The sequence below is a fragment of the Molothrus ater genome, chromosome 6, assembly GCF_012460135.2.
Source record: "Molothrus ater isolate BHLD 08-10-18 breed brown headed cowbird chromosome 6, BPBGC_Mater_1.1, whole genome shotgun sequence".
In the NCBI taxonomy this organism is placed as follows: domain Eukaryota; kingdom Metazoa; phylum Chordata; class Aves; order Passeriformes; family Icteridae; genus Molothrus; species Molothrus ater.
Genome location: NC_050483.2, coordinates 25,478,496 through 25,499,984, shown reverse-complemented (window position 1 = coordinate 25,499,984; position 21,489 = coordinate 25,478,496). Strand labels below are relative to the sequence as shown.

Below are 21,489 nucleotides of genomic sequence, written 5' to 3'. Positions count from 1 at the left end.
GACCAAAAGACCTGGAGAAGGAAATTAGTGTTGGCTGCGCTAGTTGGTTCCTTGTCCAGGTGAACCAGGAGAGCTGATAGGACAACAGCAACGAAGTCTTTGCTTCACAGTTTTCCTTTTTTTTTGCTAAAAGCACCTTCCCCAAGAGTTTGATCCCATCATCTGTATTATTGCACACAGTGGCTCAGAGCATTAATAGCAGGATGGGAATGGGGACTCTTCTCTTGAGTAGTGTCTGCTCAACAATGCTGTACCTTGAGAGCCTCTGTTCCTGTCTGGGAAGAGTTACCAGACAAAGGAATGTACCAAAAAAAAAATCTTTTAATGATATATGGGCATCCTTGTAGCTGTCCTGCACTGCTGTGCAAGGGTTAAGTACTCAAAAGGGAATCCTTAGATGATGAAGAGCTGTTGACAGTCATCCTTGTGTAAAAAGTAGATCAAGGAAAAAGAAGTGCAGGAAATGTGCCTTTATGCTAGGATAGCCTCTGTGAGCAAAGCAGCCCCTGAGGGATTCTTAAAGCAGTGCATGCATTTTGAGCATTCCTGAGGTTCTTACCAGTAAAACAAGGATGGAAAGGGACATTAAGTAACCTCGAAGATCAATGGAGCTCAAGGACAGATTAAAGTCACTTTTGTCCTCTCCACTTATGTTGTGTGAAATCAAGTAATTGAAAATAATTTTATTTTTACTAAACTTAATTCTGCAGGATCAATTGCATATTCATTGTAATAATTTAATCAAGACCTGGATCTGAAAATCATATTTCTTTCACTTTCTTGCTGGCACACAATTCCTCTTTTTCTGTGAAATGTTGCAGTGCTGTTATGTGGAAGTTGAAGAGTGGGGAGACAGAGCTCCTGTACACACACTACAAAGTGCAGAGGCATCCTGAAGCTGGAAGATGAGCATCTCCTGAAGGACAGATCTCTAGCAATTTCTCTCTCACCTATTTTTGCTGGTTGCTCTGGGCAACTTGCAGATTTTTTTTTTTTTTTTTTTTTTTATCTTAGCATACGAGGTTGTTAAAAACTAGATATTCTCTTTCATGGGAAACTGATTTTAGAAATCTTTTTTCATTCTAATGATGATGAAGACTCATAATCGTTACATTTTTCACAAAACAAATTGTTGCATTGACTTTATTAAAAGTAGTCATTCAGTATGGCAGTCTGTTTTGAGAACATTATTTTCCTTTAGCTAGATATCCTTTTACTGTATTAATGTTAACTCTAAACTCAGAGCATATTACAGAGTGAAGATGACATGCTTCAACCTTAACAAAATGATGTAATATTTTCCACTTGATTATTTGGAAGATAGTAGTATTTCCTATTAAGTAATGGAGCTGACATTTCCATACAAAAACATACCATGAGAAAATGGTCACTCAGCATTTTGCTATCATCAGCAGAGAGTGAGGCTTCAGGTAACCTTTTGAGGGATCCCATCCCTTCTGCTTTTGTCTCTGCATCCACAGGCTTCATATCTTCCTTCACCTTCTATTGTGCCTGTCACCCCTGCATGTGTGAATTCATGCATGCCTCCTTTTAAGCTGCAATTGAAAAACCCTAGAGTGCTGTTCTAGAGGAATAAACCAATTACATTTCTTCCTCTACATTTATGTGCAAGAGCACATCAGTTTGGAAGTGCTGTTCCCTTGGAAGGTAAAATGTATTTCAATTGTGTATTCTTGGTTATTTGTAGCTGCTTGAAGTGCTTCATTAGGAATTGGACACATTCCCTTACATTTTATTCATTTCAGTGTAATACGTTACGTAAGTCAGTCATCTAAGTTGCATTCTCTCTGGGAGGATGGGTCTTTGGCAATTTGCTGTAAAACAGGTGTCTTAGGGTGAAATTTCTTATCTCTTTTCTCAAATGACAAAGGCAGATTGAAAGGCTTGAGTCCTTCCACTCTCCCCATCTTGTCATCCTTCTGATTTTGGCAACAGCCAGTGTGGCCTGATGTGAACAAGACTGAAAATATTGAAAGTTAATCTAAAACATTTAACCAATGAGAAAGGAAAATTTTCCTTAAGAATGGATAGTATTTTTATTGCAGAAAAATGAAAAAGTATTTTGAGGTTTGGAAAAGAAAGAAAAGTTCTTGAAGAATCAAAGAATTTCATGGTTTTGGTTCATTTAACACTTTTGCTTTTTTTCTTTTTACTTTTCTTCTATTTCCCATTTCTGTTTTTGGTCAGTTTTCAAGAACCCAAGAAAATCCGTATTCCTTTCAGGGAAAGCACAGTTATGCATCTCTTAAATGAATTTTTCCCCCATTAATGTGAGTGGAGGAGGAAGGGAGGAAGAGGTACCAGATTAAGAGCTCAGGATGTGGAATTCTGCTGTCCCTGACACAGGTGTGCCTTATACATGATGTCATCCCAGCAATGTCCAATTTTCAGATGCAAGTCTGTAGTAATGGCAATGGAATCCTACCAAGAAGAACAGAAGTTGATTGACAGTGAAGCTGTAAGTGATATGGAGAAATCCCTCTTTTTCAGAACTGACATTGATACAGCCTTTGATAGCTGTCAGGATCAAATCTGGACACAGGTAGCAGGAGGGCAGTAGGTGCTTCTTCTACCACTCACCCCAGCCTGAACAGAGGAGAGAAAATAAGTGGAGCAAAATGAAGTTCCAAACACTACATCTCAAATATCCTTAGAAAACCTTTGTGCTGTCGTGCAGCACATGATTGACTCTGGGCAGCCTAAAAAGAGGTGAGACACAGTGCAAAATCCAGCCCTTATTACCTGTAGTGGTAATGAGTAGTGAACAGTTACTATTATAAAAATAGACATTTCAGTATTGAGCAGCTTAGCTATAAAAAGAGAAATCTTTCCAAGTTAATGTGGCAATACGTGCACACATAAGTATGTGCATGTGTACAACACACAACCAGTAGGATGAAGTAGATGCCGTATTTTTGGATTTCAAGAAGTGGTTTTGGCATCCTATTTCTCAATAGTAATTAAAATAGTAATTCAAATCTAATTTAGGAGGTTTAGATATACACTGAAAACTGAGTAAGAAATCATAATTAGCAAGTTGCTATTCAAAGGCAATATGCCAAGTTAGGGAAGTATTGAGAGGAGGACCCAGGAATTTCACCTTGCGTCCTATTCAATAGGTGAGGTTTGTGAGAAAAATACAGATGGCATGGGCAAAATTTTTTCTGGGTGAGTTCTGTCTAGTGGCTGTAGCACAAGGGTGGAAACCTGCAACGTACTGTACTTAGTGCCAGAGCTTCACAAATCTTTGCTTTTGAAGGGAGACACAGTGATTTTGTTAGAAACAAGTATTTGATGCACGAAGGGATGAGGATGCACTCTACAAAGTGTTGGGGAGAATAAAGAGTCGTTGCACAAAATGATTCAGGAAACACCACTATCCAGGGAAGGAACTGGCCACTGAGTGACCGAATAAAGAAAGCGAGGAAATGTGAGACAAAGCAGCATTTTGTGTATCCAGGGGCAGCCAGGAAGTAGCTTGCTGTGAACAGCAGGAGAGGGGACTGGAGGAATTTCATACAACCCTAAGTGTCTAGTCATTCAGTATATCATGGAAACTGCATATAATCTTTGGCAATCCAAGTGAAAATTATAACAGGGACTTACTGGTTGTGAAAATCCCTTTGGATGGATTCACTTACCACCCCTCATGGAAGATTCTAGTCAGCAGGTGGGCAAGGAGGTGGTGCTCTGTCTCTTGGGATTGCAGCATCTGAGAAAGTTCTCTGAAGAAAATATCTACCAAGGCAGCTACCAAGTATAGTCCATAGCATAAGTGACTTGGTTTAGTTTTGCAGAATACAACTAACTTTTAGAAATTTTGTAATGGTGCCAAAGAAGGATGGACAAGGTATGTTTTTAGATACTATTCATGTTCTGCATATAAAGCAGGAAGAAAGTTAAAAACAGACCAAATAAATAAAGGTCTTCAAGTATTCTTCTAGTCAGATAAGTTGTATAAGACTCGGGTCAATGAAATGCATGTCTATATTCTCCAGTGAGAAGAGATTGTGCAGTTTGACTGGCCTCCAGCTCACTGGAGAGGAAGCCAACTTCCAGATTTGTCAGGACAGACTTTTTCACATGGTTAAATTAACAGCCAAGGGAAATGATAGAAAAGGAAAAAATAAAAACACTTGCTTAACAGAGAGGCAAGATATTGAGAATAAAATTAAACAAGACCCTAAGGACTAAAAGAGGAGTTCTCCAACTGCCTGTGATCAACGTGATGAGGCTGGCTAGTAAGCAAGTAGCAGTGAAATGCAATTAATAATTTCTAAACCTACAGTGATGATAAACTGGAATTTCTCAAGCTAGGAGGAAGAATTCCTGTAATTCAAAGGACAGAAGTAAATTTGGAACAGTGTTGTATGTAAAATGACATTGCCTCTTTCCCCAGCCATTGAACAAAATGATCTTGAAAGTCAATTAATACCTAAACTAAATGTCAATGGGATTGCTGATGATTGCTATACACTGTCAAACCCAACTAAAGATCTGGATAAGATAATGACTAGCCTGTTGTGTATAAGGGGAGGGAAAAAAGTATTTTTTTTCCTTGTGTGTGCATGTGCATGTGAAGCCATCAACAAAAGTGGCATATTGGTGGTTTCATTCTGCTAGCGTGGGAGCAGATTTGCAGACATTGAATAGATGACACTATCAGAATGAATTCCATTGTCACTTGTTGGGATAATACCTTCCATCCATTCTAAGCAGATCAAGAATTGAGGTAAGAATTGAGTTCAGAACCAAACTCAGATGTTCAACAAGTGGAAGTGTTTGTGGCTTGAGTACACCTTTCTTGGAAATAGAATAAAAATCTTAAGTGATCTGATGTGTACCTCAGATGAGGTATTCAAATAAAGGGACTTCTGTGCCTAAATAACATCTGAAAGTGGTATATCTTGATAGTTCCAGAAGAGCTAAATCTCAGAATTTAAAACAGTGCCAAAGGAAAGTGCTCAGTTGAAAGAAAGTTCATGGACAGAAAGATTCAGGTAATAATTGCGTTGCTTGTTTAAACAACTAGAAAGCTACAAGCCTATAGCTGACAGGGGAGGCTATGCTGTTATAAAAAATAAGGAAAATACTACATTGCTTGCACTAGAAGGAAGTTGAAAAGTTCAAAGTTTAGCTATAGATTAAAAAAAACAAAAGAAATTAAGAAGAAATCAGCAGGAAGTCTAAGGAAATTTTCCAAGTACATTAGTAGCAAAAATATTTCAGCAATTATGTGAATCTGTCATAAATGTGTGTGGTAGGTTTGTCAATAATAGAGACACAAAGAAAGATTATTCAGTAAACATTATTATTCTAGGAAAAAATAAAACAATTGATTTTTCACTGTCACATAGAAATTGTGCAATGGCTTTCTTAACAATGAAAAAAATATTGTGACGAAAACTGTTATTAAAATGCCTACTTTGTAAAACAACTGGTTGAGACAGCTTGTGTTCAAGAATTTTGAAAGAACTAGTTAAGAAACTTTGAAACACTTCCATGTGTTGATATTTACAGCAAGTGTGTCAGGATACTGAGGAAATTCTGCAGAACTGGAAGAAAACTAATGCTGCATTAGTACTTTAAAAGGGTAAATAGAATAAGCTGGATGACAATACTTAATTACATCTGCTCTACTCCTGCAAAGTAGGACTGCTTGGTAATATGAAGATTGCTGCCTTAACATCAGTCTGAGTAAAAATACCATAATAATATATATAGGATCAAAGAGCTAGAAGAGGGTTTATAAATACTTGTCAATCTAAAGGGCTTATTTGAAGAGCCATTTTGTTGAAGCATCAGTTTGTCAAATGCATTTACCAGTGTGACAAAAGTCCTCTAGGACATTGTACCTTCAGTCACATTCTTAAATTGATAACTCCACATGTGTACTTAAGTGAGTGTCTGGTGCAAATTGCTGTGTCATGTTTTTGGTTTAAAACACAAGTATCAACCAGAATTATTGTCAATTAACTCTACCTGTAAGTTTCCTGTAAATGTTTGTTCTGGATTATGTTCTATTTGGGAGTTTAAGAATAAGTCAGAAGACAACATTAAAACTGTACTGCTGATCTGCTGATAACTTACAGATTAAGGCAGGAAAAAAAAGGCAGTGTTCAATGGAACTCACCCATGGAATTAGGTATCTCAAAGAGAACTACAGTAGAGGTTGGGAATACATGTCGTAGAAGGAAATATGTCACAGGACACTTGATGTCATGGTAGACAATCAGCTACAATAATTTATTTTGGCCAAAATGTTTTATGAGATTGGTGCATGGATTAATAGGGAGATCTCAGGAGAGAGAGAATGGCCATTCTGCATAGCATGACATTAGTGTGCACTGATGTCTGCCTTTCTACCTTTTTCCCTGAAAAACTGGAGAGGCCTCTAGAAAATTCTGAAGTAGCACCTTGTAAGCCTTGGGAAAATTGTATTTTGTTGTGTTGCTCCCTTTTGACCATTACCTGCAATCTGTCCAGACAGAGTACAACAAGAGTGATCAAGTAAGCAAGGGACTTGGGGTAGAACCAACTAATGAGCAAAGAATAAGAGAGATTAATAACAAGCAATAGGAGATCCCAGTGATATTTTCAAAGAGCAAGGTTAATAACTTCAGGCTGTAAACGCTCATGAACAAGAGAGACTATTTATTGAGCTGAAAGTGGAAGTTTTAGGATCATTAAAAAATGCTTGAATTTTTAGCATAGCAAGCAAAGAGTCTTCTTCAGGCTTAGTGTGACTTTCTGACAGAGCTATTAGTCTGTATATTAATCTTCTCAGAGAAACAGTGAGAAACATTAAGTGGCTATTTTGACATTAGATGGAGAATACAACTAGAAAGTGCTCTAAAGGAAATTCCTGTTTTGTCAGAAAGATGCCTTGGCTCGTCTAGGATTGATTTCCCATCAGGAGTTCTATAAGTATTTTCTGGAATTTTCTTCTCTTCTGCAAGGTAACAGCAGGATGCAGGATAAAAATCACCCCTGCAGCTATCTTCTTGCTTTTTTTTTTGTAAGATAGTGAAAGAAATGGAATTACCTTCTCAGCACTGGAGGTTTCTTATTTTACTGAAAAAGAGATGGATTTGTGATGTGCTGTTAAAAGATCCCGTCTTTTTCCTGCGTCAGTTGAATATGTTATACTGTTTCTTCCTGATCATTTTATGTTCCTTAATTACAGACTTAGCTTAAAATCATTAATCTCCTTCCTCTCCATTTTATATTTCTTTTCACTTAAACAATTGACTTTTGCTGATCAAGGTAGAGAAATCATAGAGGTGAAAAGTAATAGTCATTATTTTTTTCAGGCTAAAATTTATGTAATACAAAAATTACATGCAAATATGTGTGAGAGGACATGATGTGGGATTATCAGAAACATCTTAGCGACTATGTATGCTAGATTTTTCAATTCAATCAAAGAAGTTGAAAAAATTAGAATGAAAAATAATTGGGAGATAAAGTAAGAGCATATGCTGGACTAGAGGCTGCTAAGCTGCTACTGTGAGTCTTCTTCTGCTCAGCCATAGCCAGACATTCTTTGCTCTGATGAAATGAATTAATGGGGACCTATTTCTGTGGGTGCATTGTCTATCACTGAGTCTAGGCTCCTCTGTCCATTGGCTGTAATGACTGCCCTTCCTTCCTCTCAGATGTCCAGTTAGGTAAGTGGCATCTTCCCAGGACAGGTAAATATGGTTGTTACACTCATTAGAATGAACTCTTGCAGTTTTTTGCCAAATTGAGTAGGGTGTTACCATTGTTTTGTATCTTATTTGTCTCAACTATCACCAATGGCAATGGAGGTATTTTCCACACTGAGGGAGTAAATTCATGTTTCAAGTAGCTTAGGGCTTCTTTGCTGGTAATATGCCACTGGATCTTGTGCTTGTTAATGAAAAACAAGAGGAACATCCCAAAGGTGCTTCTAGGGGAGGGGGGTGGGGGTGTGACTGAGTAAAATATTTTGTGTAAGTTTTAGTTGTATCAGGAAAATTGTCTCTAGCAGAACTTCTGCTATGACTGTACTATGTTTGTGGGTCCCATGATACTCAGGCTATTTCCAAAGTATACAAGCAGCTTGGAGTGTGTGAGGAGACGAGTGGGTGGAACAGACTTTACATAAAACCCTGAGGGAAGTAAATACTGAAGCTATAGCAGTGCTGAGTGAAGACTGGGAGATAGAAAACTGAGCAGTATCTCAAAACACACAGAACGTAAGTTGGGAGGAGCAGACTTCAGTTGTCAAATGCCCTTTACATAGCAGAATTTCTTTTCATATAATGAAATAGATTTGTTTGCAATATATGATTGTTCATAAGCATGGATTTTTCATAAGGCTGGCTAAATTTTGGCCACATAATTCCCATTCTTTCTGAGGATTTCATCCTGTTATTGAAGATACTTTGCTTATCAGGGCAGCGCCTGTGTCATATATGCAGTACAAAGTCAACTTTTCCTATTTTAATGTCCCTAAATATTTGGAAACAGGAAAAAAATATAGTGTTTGACAATTGATCTGTGGAGACCCCAAATCTGTCACCAGTAGAGCATGTGTCTGCTGCAGCATAATGCTGTTCAGTTCTAAAATTGCTCTTCCTTGGAACCCCTTGAATTACTACTGTCTTTAGTAACATAGTAAAAAATGGAAGGATGCAGCATTTTCGTGCTATGAAACATTTCACAGCATTTTACTCACTGTGTGATGCATTGTCATATATACTAAAATTAAAATTGTAACAGCAATTCAAAATCAGAGCAGATATTTCTGAAAACTTATATGGAATAGTGAGTGAACATATGGACATATGTTCAAGTTTGAGGGGTTTTTCTTTTTATAGATATTGATGCAAGTGAATTCTTATTCATGTGAATAAGATTCCTGTCCCCTCTGACATGATTTGACATTTTTATATTGCTGAACTCATAACCCAAATGGCCAAGGTTTGAAAGTAATTAATTTTGCTTTCTGCCTGTGAACACCTTTTAGCAACAAATATGTTTGTTTTTGCCAACTTGTTTATGACTTCTAGGAAAGACCAGAGATAATCTTAGACACAAACTATTGCAAGCTTAGCTCAGGACTTGTGTATTTTCACATGTACAGGTTAAATAAATAAAAGAGCTGCTCTTGGTATGAATTGTTCTGGAGACATCAGGATGGTACTGCCCCAATGCACTGCAATGAAGGTGAGAGTGATGTAGCAGGGCTTTGTTATATATATGCACATGCTTTATAACATGGAAGCAGAGTTTTGTAAAGCAACATCAAACGCATCCCTTCCTCTTTTTATTTTGTTATAGCTGTTGCCTTCTGCTCTGGATCACATGAAGAAAACTCTTCTTCACCAAATCGAACTCAGAAGCTCTCCCTGACAAAAAATAGGATGGTTTCATTACATCAGCCTTCTACACCAGGTACCACACATCCTCTTCCTTACATCCTCCTTATTTCTCCTTCAGAATCTAGGTGTAAGATAGGTCACAAGCAGTCACAAGCACCTCTTACCAGAAAGCTATGGCACTGTATTTCTGACTGGAACTAGAGCAATGACTCAGAAAGACCAGTGTAAACTGAAAGGAATTACTTATTTCTGTATTAAACCAAAACAAAAACCCCCACCAAACCCAAAACCTAGCAAGCAAACCAAACCACAAAGAACCCGAAACAACCCTCCACAGAAGAAACTTACTGCCTCCCCCCTCAATAAACCAAAAAAATCCCCAACACAGCAGGAAAAGGGAAAAGAAAGAAAAAAGAAAGAAAAATACAACCATGTCGATCAGCACACTGAAATCCATCAGATTTGAGACTGGGCGTTCTTGAAATAAAAGCTAATTAGTGTCGGGTTCGGCTGTCTGTCTCTGCCCCGACACGGGTAGTGTGGTTCCTGGGTGGCACGCATTTCAAAGGATGAGTCTGGACTCTTCAGCTTTTCGGTCTTCGAATTGTTTATTATTTCTTATCTACAAAATTTTCTGTCTGCCCAACAGAGGTCTGATCTGCAAGCAGTCACAGGCACTCTCTGATCACCCACGGGGCGGTCATGTCTTTTTATACTAATATCTACGTACATAATATTTACCTTTATTTCCCAATGCTTTTCACACATGTTAGCAAGTGCACCTTCACCATAAACCAATCCCCAAGTGCCAACATCACCACAGGAGATGGAGGACAAGAAGAAGAAAGAAGAAGGACGAGACACGCCCTGATCCCTCCATCTTGTCTCCATAACCCCCCTGTACCAAAAACCTTAAAGTCTATATTTCACCCTCTAAATGTGTCCCTTTTACACCTTTTACTCTAAAGTGATTCTCTTGTCCTCAAACTCTTGTTATTTCTGTGGATGGATCAAAATCAAGCCACCAAACACTTCTGGCAACATCCCAGGATTTTCGAGACCCCCAAGGGTTCTCCTGGCATCTCTGGACATCGGGAACGATGTGCTGAGATCCCACAAATTAGTAGAGCTGCTTTCCCACTACTATAGAACAATTTTTTTTTTTTAATACTGAATGAAGCTTTTTTCCAAATGGACTTTTATTTTCAAGGCATTGTGAAAACCAAGTGAGCTGTGAGGTTTTTTAACACGTGTTCACTGCCTCTTGTCCTGTCATTGGACACTACTGAGAATGCCTAGCTTCTGCTTCATTCCCTGTCATCAAAGTGTTTGTACACATTGATAAAATCCCCCATACCATACTTTTCTACAGACTTAACAATCCCAGCTGTGCCAGACTCTCCTCTTATGTAAGATGCTCCAGTCCCTCAGTCAGGACCTGTGCTGGACTTGTTCCTGTAGGTCAGTATGTCTCTTGCATTAAGGAGCCCAGAGTTGAGCACAGATCTCCAGCTGTGGTCTCACCAATGCTGAATAGAGAGGAAGGATCACCTCTCTTGATCTACTGGCAGTGCTCTTCCTGATGCTGCCCAGAAAGCTGTTGGCTGCCTTTGTTGCATGGGTGCATTCCTTGCTCACAGAGAGCTTGCTGTTCACCACGCTCTCCAAGCCCTTCTCTTTAGCTGCTGTCCAGCCACTCAGCCCCCAGCACATACTGCTGCACGAGCTTATCCCCTCGAGGTGCAGCACCTTGAAGGAAAAGCCCATTGAGATCCCCAACCTGCTGAGGCTGCTCTTCGTGGCAACACAGCCCTGTGATGTGTCAGCTGCTCCTCTCTTTTGCAACCTCTGTGAACTTGCTGAGAGTGCACTCTGTCTCCTTGTTCAGGTTGTTAATGAAGATGCTAAACAATAAAGAAAGGCCTCTGGGTGTCAGAAAAGGCACACATTCCTCCCAGGGGTGGCAAGGTGACGTAGCCTTGCCAGATGAATGTTCCTTACAGTAACCTCCTCCAGATGGTATCTAATTCTTTAAAGTCCTTTCTGACAAACCCTGGACTGTCCATGAGCTTTTTTCAATCCAATCTTTGGAGCATTTTTGTAATATCTTAAAATATGTTCTTTGCTGATTGTAGTAATACAGATCTATTTCTCTATTATACCTTTTTTTTTTGCTTTTAATTTGTCATATTCTTCCTTTTGCTGACTTGTACTTGAGGTTCTACAAGTTCATAAGCAAAGCTGGATAAGAAACACCTGTAAGGTGGTACATTAGTGGTGTTAGAGGTTTCAGTTTTCAGTGTTTCTTTCACTGTAACCACGAGTGTACCCAGTTCTCTTACTCTGTGATTTGTGCTAAAAACCAGCTTATTGTTAATCCATCACAATGGAATGCATATAATCTCTTCCCAGAGAAAACAGTCTTTTTTCTACTGGATGTCAAAAACTTTCCAGATCAGTTTCAGACTCTTACAGGTATTCAGATTTCTTCAGTGTCAGGTTGTGGCAGACAGACATTATAAAGCTCAGAGAACTGGGAATTAGGTGCTTTTCAAGGGAAAAGTTGTGTTCACCTATCTCAGCTGGGAACCACCTTGTCATGTATGACACACCCAAAGGACTAAGTCTGCATTGTTACAGTCCTTGCCACTGCAAGCTGAGGTATTAGTAAGGTTTGATGAAATGATTTTGTCATTAACAGTAGTTTCAAGTAACTGTCTACTTGAGAAAGGAAATTTTTCTTTCCTGAGCTTTCACTTTGGTCTCTTTCACTGTTATTCTCTTGTGAGAGAAATTGCTTTCTGGGTTTAACCACCAACTAAAAAAAATTATCTGATAAAAATATTATTTCTACTAACAATAAGTCTGTAGGTACTGACTTAACCTGTCAAACCTCAATAAATTTGAAACAGCACAACAGGTTTGGGTCAGGACTCTGCTTTGTTTCACATATCTATGGAGTTTCTGAGCTCTGAGATCCCTTAAGTTTTTTTATTGGATCATCAAACCATAGCCCAGAGCTGTGCACAGACATTTCTCCCTAGATCCAATAGAGCCAGGAGTCCTCATTCCTGTGTGCTGCTGGTATCTAGCATTGCATAAACACAGGCATACACAGTTTGCCAGTTCATCTGCTTGTGGCTTCCATGTAAAAATGATGTGCTGAACAGTGCCCAGGCCTTTCCTAAGCTGTATGCATTTCATGAACTGGGCAAGGAAGGCATTTGGATGGTTGGCCCAGGTGTCAGTTTGAGAGAGGCAGCAAACTCCAGTATGAGCAGTCCAGAAAGAGTTGGGGAATATCCAAAGCAAGGGAGTAGAAGTGTTTGGGCGGGAGACCACATTCTATGCCAACCCAAAGTTATGTGCAACTCTGTAGCATCTGTGTTTATTTTTCCCCTGCTTACTGGATGTTGTTTTATAAAAATGAAGTTAGAATTAACTTCAGTAATTAGGAGAAAGCTTGTCTGCTTTTGTTGTCACATTCAAAGTTTCCTTTTCTCCTTTGTCTAAAAGTTTAGTTGAAATATAGGCAATCTTCTGGAGGCTCTTATGTTTTTATTTTTGCCATACCTGTGCAGCCACACTTCCTTGTTATATCTCTCACCTTAATTCTGTCCTTCCTACCTGCCTGTTCTCCTCCACAGGAATAGGACTACAAAAGCATTTCTTTGTGTCATTTGTGTTTGCAAGGTTTAAATACCCTCTGAACATCAGGTTCCTCAACATGAATGTTTAGTCTCTTAATATTTCTTACTTGGCCTGGGGACACTCCAGTTATTATTGTAATATTATTATTACTACTGAAAAATATCATGCAAATTAATATCAGCTCTATTCAGCTCCACTCTGTGTGGGAGAGCTTTGTGCAGCGAACATCCCTCTAGGGAGTTTATATTAGATTGATGAGAGAACAGTGAATTACTTCTTGTCTGGTTTATAATATGCTGATCATGAAAAATTCTGGCCAAGATGATCTAGTGTTTTTAGTACTGCGAGCGAACTCTGGAGTTTGTTGAGAAGGAATTCTTATCTATCCTGCTAGAGGAAAGTAAAACTATTTTAAAAAGACAAAAATAAAAAAAATGTGTAAAGCTTGCATTGCTCATCTATTTAGCTTGAGACCCTGTCAGGCTCTTTCTATTGCTAGGAGAGGGTTGCCCTGAGAGTATCAGTTCTTTCTTTCTGCCAAAATGCTAAATCCATACAGTTTCAATATCCTTGTTGATATTATTGGTATTATTCTCCTTTGGGACTTTGAATACTTGTGGTCTAGACCTTCAACTGATATAAATTCATTGTTGATACCAGTGGGAGGAATGACTGACATTCTGTCAAGAATTTGCAGGTTAGTTTTTCATTCTTATATGTTCCTTGACCTGCTCTGGGAGAGATTCTGTTGCTATAGCTCAGGACAAAATTTTCTTTTTCTCTTCAATTCTTCTATTTCTTGGGAGATACAGCCCCCATACACTGTACATTCAGTCACTCATGTGCCCCTTGAGCTGGGATAGGCCTCACTGAAACCTTTGGTTTCTCACAACAGAAATCTCTTGTGTCATCGGCTCAAGCTGTTCATGGGTGACGTCCACAGACAGTTTTGGAAAGCCAGACTGGGTGTTATCTTCCATTGGTGTCCTGGCATCCCAGGAGAGGCAGCAGATGCTTCTGGAAAACAGTTCCTCCCATGGAGATGTTGAAGGTAGGCAGAGCTACAGTTCCCCTTGAATGGATCCTGGCTGCAGCAGGAGTCAGCAGGCTGAGGGCTCAGGCCCATGTCACTAGAAGTGCCACCATGTGCTGCTTCTGGTGCGAGGCTCCCAAAGGCACAGTCAGTGCCCAAGAGTCAATGAGAAATTACCTTGTAATGCATGTGTGCTGCCTCGGTTGTGTATGAATGTACCCTCTAAGGAGCCAGCCCCTTTATACACTTATTTCCTGTCTCCCCATTTCGGGATAAGCTGCTTTTATTTACGGGGTCTGCATTTTTCTTTGGAAATTCAATCCTATACAAGCCAGTGCTGGCTTCACTTGTCTGCTGTCTGACTGGCAAAGTCTTTGGCTTTTGGTCTGTTGGACATGTCTTCAAGCTTTTTTTGGTTTCATTTTCCTCGTATTATGTCTCTTCCATCCATGCTGTGTGTCTCTTGTTTTGTTCTGTTTTTTTTTTTTCCTCTTCACAGGGGCCATTTTCCTCCTGAACACCAGTAGACTTCCAGATAGATGTGAGTTCAGCCTGCAAAGCCCCATCCTGCCTGGGAGCTTGGATTCTTGCTTGCTGGAGCTGTCCATAGGTTCACAGGATGCTGTTCCTCTTCTCCAGAGATTCACAGTTGAAATCAAATATTCAGAGACAAACAAAAACACAGTACCTTCTCTGAGAGCTGGCCATGAGGAGAATGCCGGGTAAGACAATCAATTTTCAACTGTTGAGCCTTTGAATTGCAAGGCAGAGTTCCTCCAGGCTGCTGTTTATCAGTGTCTTTTGCCTTCTTGAGATCATTACTGCTATTACAGCAGAAAATAAAGGTATGACTTTCAGGACTAGAGCACACAGCCTCTTGACAGGATGCCTGTAATAGACACAGGTTTTGTGTGTCCCCTTTGCAAAGAACACACTAGCTTAGGTCTTACTCTGCTTCTCTCACATTTGGAAGGGTGAAGAGTGATTAATTTTTTCACTGATTCTAGGACTGCAGCTGTAAAATGCATTCAGTCCAAAAACTGCCTTGGTAACATGACTGATATCTCTATAGATTCAGTGGATTCTACCAATGCTACAAGGGTCCCAATTATCATTTTGAGGTGGGGTTAATTTTAGTTCTTTATTGATTTCCTCCCTTCTAGTAGGTTCAGTAGTATCCACTTCTGCTCCAATTGTAGAGTTCAGGGAGGGAAAAAACTGAGGTAAGAAGAGGTGAAGGAAAACAAAAGAAAGTGTAACAACCACAGATCTTGTCCTGTATTCCCTTTGATGTGCCAATGTTTTACTTCTTTATCCCTGTGTGTACCAGAATGCAGTAAGGAAGAGAAATGGGTAAAGGGAACAAATCACAACGGAAAAGAAAGAGAAAAGTCGACATCTCATCTAATTTTTCCATTTTCCATGTGCTTGTTTTTCCTTTGCTGCAGTCCAACTTGTAAGAACCTGGGTCAGACACATAATAGAGTTTTTTATTTCCATCACCTGACTGACTCTCAGGGAGAACTTAAGCAAGAGATCCCAGTTCTTGTTTTCTTTGAATTCTTTGGCACTCCCCAGGCTGCCATGGAGATCTGTAGTGAAGAGTCCCCGTCAGCCAAAGATAGCAGAGTTTGACTAAAAAACCTTTTTTTTCCCCCCAGATCTCTCTCTCCCTCTTTCTCTCTCATTTTCAGCTGTTGCTCAGTTCCTTCCTGGCTATTCCTTTCCCACCTTCTTGCCAATTTCACTGGGAATGTGTTGTGTTTTCTGGAATTAATTTCCAATATCCTTTTTTTACTTACTCAAAGCTGCCCTTGCTGCTTTTTGAATATTTGACAGGCCTCTGCAGCTGCAGCTCCATTCCACAAAGTAAACTCATAAAATACCCTTTTGCTACACCTTACTGGTCAGACCAGGCTTTGCTGGTAGTCACTGCAGCATCTCTGGAACAGATCATAGATGTTGTTTAGCAGCTTATTTGAGCACTGCAAAACAATTCTATGTGAAGTCAAGATTATCATCTCTCTAAAAGTGATGGCATTTAGATTTATTAGAATGAAGTTAGCTTTATTGGAAGTTGGCACAGACACTGGTATTACTTTTTCTTACTGAATGAAATGAAGCACTGGTAAGTTCAGAGAATTTACTCTTAAGATTTTAAACAGGCGAGGAGACCAAGTCCTGTTTGAAATCAAGATAGAAAGGAGGATAGAATAGAGATAAAACAAAGTTAGGAACTATCAAATACCCTTCCTTTCCTCCCTCATTACCGGGGAACTTTAAAATCTTGGTACAATTAAAAAAAACCTCACCATGTAGGCAGAACAGAATTTATTTCTAACACAGTGATTGACTTGCTTCTTGCTAGGCAGGTAGCCTGAAATGAGTATTCTCTCTATGATTAAGATTTTAACAACATGAGGTGTTAAGGAGAGATTACCCTGAAGGGTTCCCACCTTACAGGGACTTTCCACAGGGAGTAGGAGTTCTACAAGCTTTTCTGTCTTAACCAAACCCTGCTGCACAATTTAGAGCAGAACACGGGGGCACAAGGAGCAGATGACCTTGAGATAGATGCCTATGTGTAGTACCTAGTGTAACCAGTGAAAATTACTACCAAGGGTTTGCCTTCAGATCAGAATAGAAACCTGGACATAGAAAAAAAGTCTAGGCGGCACTTTTTTCAGATAATCAGACACACCAGGAAATCCTGCTTCAGACCCTTTTGTCACCTCTCAATTCCATGACCAGGCTATACTACATCATAAACTCCAGCTGCACCAGATACTTCAGTGAATTCTCTTTCTGGACCTAGAAATATTCTCCTGATGGTGTTTTCTCCTTCAGGATCCATCAGCTACACAGTTCCCAAAAGCTTAGATATATGTCACATGTAAGAGAAAGTTTCCTGTTCACCTCACCAACTAGTAGGACTTATAATTAAATTGGTAGTATTGAAGCTTTTTCGCACATAAGCCTTAATGAAAGAAGAAGAAGCAGATAGACTTTTGGTACCATGTTCTCTGAACAAGTAGGGCAAGGTCACAAAGTCATGTTGTTTATTTTTAAATACCACACCTGTAGATCATGGGTGTTCTGAGCTATTACTGTTAGAAGGAGAACTGCTGAGGGAGTGAGGTGTTTGAGATTCTATGTATTTACAAAAAATATATAACATTTAATTTCTCATTATATCAGTAAAGCTCAAACATCAGGACCCTGTAGCCTTGCTTGCAAGGCCAAGCCTTCTTTGTCTGGCACCTAACTCAGAAAACTATTTTCACTTCCTCAGGGTTATGGTTACGGTGCTTATTCAGGTCACATCTAATATATGTTTTCTATTTTTTTAAAAAACCTTTTTTTTTCTTAAATGCTTTTACTATTTTGCTTATCCCACCTTTTCATCTTTACCACACAGACCCAGAATCAGCCACAGTTGAAAATTCTTGAGTCCTGTGTAGTTTTGAGTGTTTTCACATGCTTGTGTTTGTTGTGGACCACAATTATTTCAGTGTTCTTAGCCAAAACTGTTTCAGTAAGAAGCTAGTTTCTTTCAGCTCTAAGTACTCACACTTCATTTAAAAGAAAAAAGCATCATTTGGGGCAGGGATGATATTTTCACTTTCTGTAGTCAATAAGCTTAGCTAATTTTGTTCTGTTTTCATTCTGGAATGACCACGGTAGTCTCAGTAGATCAGAAAACAAAGTTCATGGCCATGTGCACACATGGGTTTTCAGTTAGCCAACCTCACAAAACTGTTTTGTGTTTTCTGGGTTGCTTAGTTTTTTGTGTCTTCCCCCTTTTTCTTGAAGGGATGGTGATAAAATGCTCCACCAACTTCTGAGACACTAAAAAAAAATTTGCTGTCTTTGACACTTCTACTAATGTGGTTGTTTTTTTCCACAAAAGTTATTTAACTTCTCCTACTGTATGGATGACAAGGGAGTAGCCTGGTAAGTCTTCTCAGATAATGTCTAAATGTGTGCTGACAACAATGAGCAGGACTCTTTTGATTAAAAAATGTATCTAGAAAGGGTGGGTCTGTCCAGCTGCTATACACGACTATGAATTTTGAACACCAAGCTGGGAGTATGATTCAGTTAGTGCCTCTTGTGCCTCTCTTGAACTTGCACCCAAAAATATACTGTGTCAAAGAATAACCCCCTAAGAGTTTGGTGAAGGCTGGAGTGGTAGGCATGTGTTTTGCACTCTCTATTTCCTTTTAAGTCCAGTGGTTAGCACTGGATGTATGTGAGGACATGCAGAAAACAACTTCCTGTGTGTATAAAAGTAAAGTACAACATCTAATCTTTATATTCACTGATTGAGTCTAGAAGCATCTAGCATACAGAGCTTTGTGCAAAAACCCATGCAGTGGGACCCCCTAATTTAGAAAATATTTCAGCTTTCATATTCTGCTTTATTGCATTTTTCAGTCCTAATGAAGAAATCGTTATTCTTTACATAAAATATTTCCTAAAATTAATCATCAATTACCTTTGTTGGATATTAAAAAATCACATCATAGAAAGGATTGGTAGGAAGAGGGTGGAAAACATCTGTTCAGCAGAGAAGATTGAGAGGCTAATGAAAACCCGAAGTAAACCCTACAAAAGAAGATTTGGAATTAAATTTTTCAGGGTGAATCTTGAATTTTCTTGCATTAAGCATTAGATAGCTTGCAGCACTAAACTTTCTATCCATGCAAATTTCTCCAAATTATATCAGACCCTAATAGTTCTTCCATGCATACAGATGAATTTTAACATCTCTTTTTAGGAGAAGAGTAATATTGCCTCAATACTTAAGATCTGGTTTGACATAAAATCAATAGTGAAGTTATTGCCAAGTCTGGTTTATCTGGAAGCCTGCTGCAATGATCCATCTTCTGCTGGATCAACACTGGGCTTCGTTCCTGATTCCATTAAGAAAATTACATTGGCTCTGACGAGCTTCCGTTTCAATGGTGGGAGCAAGCAAAGAGGTGTAATTATTTACAGTGTTAGAAATCTTGCTGCAGTTGGATCTAGTGGGGGAGGCTTTCTCTGAAGGGGAATACCTTGATGATGAAGAGACTTTATATACAAAAGCACTCTATGTAATGCAAAGCCACATGTCATTTTTGCACCCTTTGAATGCTAGACAGCTTCTTCTGGCATGTTATAAATGGAGAAAATTTCAGTAGCAGAGATAGTTCAGAACTGGGATGTTTCGTGGGAACTTAGCAGCTCTTCTGAGCCAGCGCACTAATTCACAGAAGTAGTGGCTTAAGATGGTGGCCTTGTTCTTCCACCAGATACCACAGCTCTCCCAGCAAAGATGGCAGAATGGGCAATCTGTCTTCCTAAGTCATGGCATTTCAGAGCTTGCTTGATTGACTTAGATGGCTAGTTTTATTTTGATGTACCAGTCTGTAAACAGCGAGTTCCAAAGTGTCTGGCTCATAAAGCATATAGTATTAAGGTGCAGCAGCTGAAATAGTCATTGTTTTCAGCTGTGGGGCTCTTCAGTTGCTACTGCTAAATGTACCACTGGCTGTGAATCAGAGGCTGTGTGCCACAGGTTCTGCACTCAGTGTTGTGTTAACACTGGCAATACTGTGGTGTCTCAGCTGGAGTGTGGGTTGTAACTTGGTAGAGGTACTAGAACTGTGCCTTATAGCTAAATTTGAAAGATTGTCCTTACCTTTATTGGCTTATTGCACCAATTTGATTATGGCTCGTTCATTCTTGTGGTCAACAGGATGCAATGGAGTGATGAACAAAGCTGTGTCATGTAGCAGAAGTGACTCAGTTCTGGGTCAGTGCTGGATGGTCTTGGATGTTGTCCTACAGTGTGGCAGGGGGAATATTTATAAGAATATTTATGAGATATATTTATAGGTGCTGGATGTTCCTGAAGCTGCACTGCAATACAAATTGAAAGCAAAGCAGTTTTCTTCCATGTTGGGAAGTAGAGATTGTGCTGTTGCAATTCAGGGCTGTACTTTTCTGAAGAAGAATTAAATTATAATGAGCTATTGAATATATTATGATGGGACAGGAAATAGAGGAAACAGGGTCATCTTCATGTAAGAAGAGCTCAGTTTCATATGAGTTCAGAATATCTGTGGGTATTTATGTGTGTGTACAATTGTGAAGTGAGAGGTGGGTGGATGCCATAGAAGGGATAGTAAAAAATTGTCCAGACAAAATTATATAATTATCAAGGGAAAATGCAAGAGAGGGTGATAAAAAATTAAAGTTGCTCTGGATTTTTTGCAAGTGACAAATACAGTTCTGTGATTTTTATACTGAGTCCAGAAGAGATGTGCTTATACTCTAGTGTTGCCTTCTAAGGTGTTTCTGGTGCAGGACTAAGGCTACATGACCACTTCAAGGCAGCTGAAGGCATTTCCTACATGAAAAAATAATCCTAGGAGCAGAGCTGATCAACATGTCTTAACACTGTGGCCTGGCCTTCTTATTACTCCATTGGCAACCACTTCGGTCACTTGTCCAGAGTAACATCAGCAATGTGTAGGATGTGGGTAAAATTATCTCTGTCTGATACTATTTTCAGAAAAAGAACTTAGAGCAAGGATTCCTTTCTCACCAGCCTTGCTCCAATCTATTTACAAAATAATAACACATATATTTAACTGTGCTTTGCTGTCTTGCTAACATAAGATATAGGAACATAATTGGAAACAAAAATAAAGTAAAAAATATTTTTAAGAATTCTGCTGTAGTTTTTAAATGATACCTGGATACCCTGACTTCCATCAGACTTAATCTGAGTGAGGTACTTCAAAAAGCCCCTTTTGGTATCTCTCTCTAGCTTGTGACGTCTGACAACCATCTTTAAAATTAGGGTACAGGGATCATTTGTTTTTCTCCAAACTGCCACAACTGCTGCACAACTGAGAAACCTTTGCAGTCTAGATTTGCAGGTTATGGCATTTGGTCTGTAGTGAAATGTAAATGGCACAAGTAATCTGCATTTCCTGGAACAGCACTTCTCTTCTATCCCTTGCTTTATGGGTGCACTGTGGTTTGCTAAGGTGGAAAATCAGGCAACATACAGAGGTTTTCATTCAACACCTAAAGGTTTTCATTCTTGACACAACCAAGAAACATTCAGGGTCAGACATTTGCTTCCAGAACACACAATGTCAGTGTTGGCTCGAGGAGATCCAGAGTCTTGTGCAGCTGCTTGGTTGATCTGTACTTTAAAGAGCAAACAGGACACAATTATATGTGAAAAGCACATATTGGGGTAGTGTGTCACCAAAATTGGTGATAATTTAGGATCCGTTTAAGAATCATTGGGAATGGTTGGATCTCTTCATCATTGGCAATAGGCTCTGCAGCAAAGATAACCTTACATGAGCTTGCTAGGCTGAACATCACTTGTTTTATATTAACACCCATTTGTTATCTTGCTATTTGCAT

General features: G+C 39.2%; 1 protein-coding gene across 1 annotated transcript in view; it reads left to right on the top strand.

The window, feature by feature from the left end:
- LTK (leukocyte receptor tyrosine kinase) overlaps nucleotides 1–21,489 on the top strand; it is a 93,247-nt gene that overhangs the window by 29,986 nt on the left and 41,772 nt on the right. Inside the window, exons 2-4 of the mRNA XM_054515288.1 lie at nucleotides 9,331–9,444; nucleotides 13,918–14,073; nucleotides 14,555–14,777. Coding sequence (XP_054371263.1) covers nucleotides 9,331–9,444; nucleotides 13,918–14,073; nucleotides 14,555–14,777 — 493 coding nt within the window. The remainder of the gene's footprint in view (nucleotides 1–9,330; nucleotides 9,445–13,917; nucleotides 14,074–14,554; nucleotides 14,778–21,489) is intronic.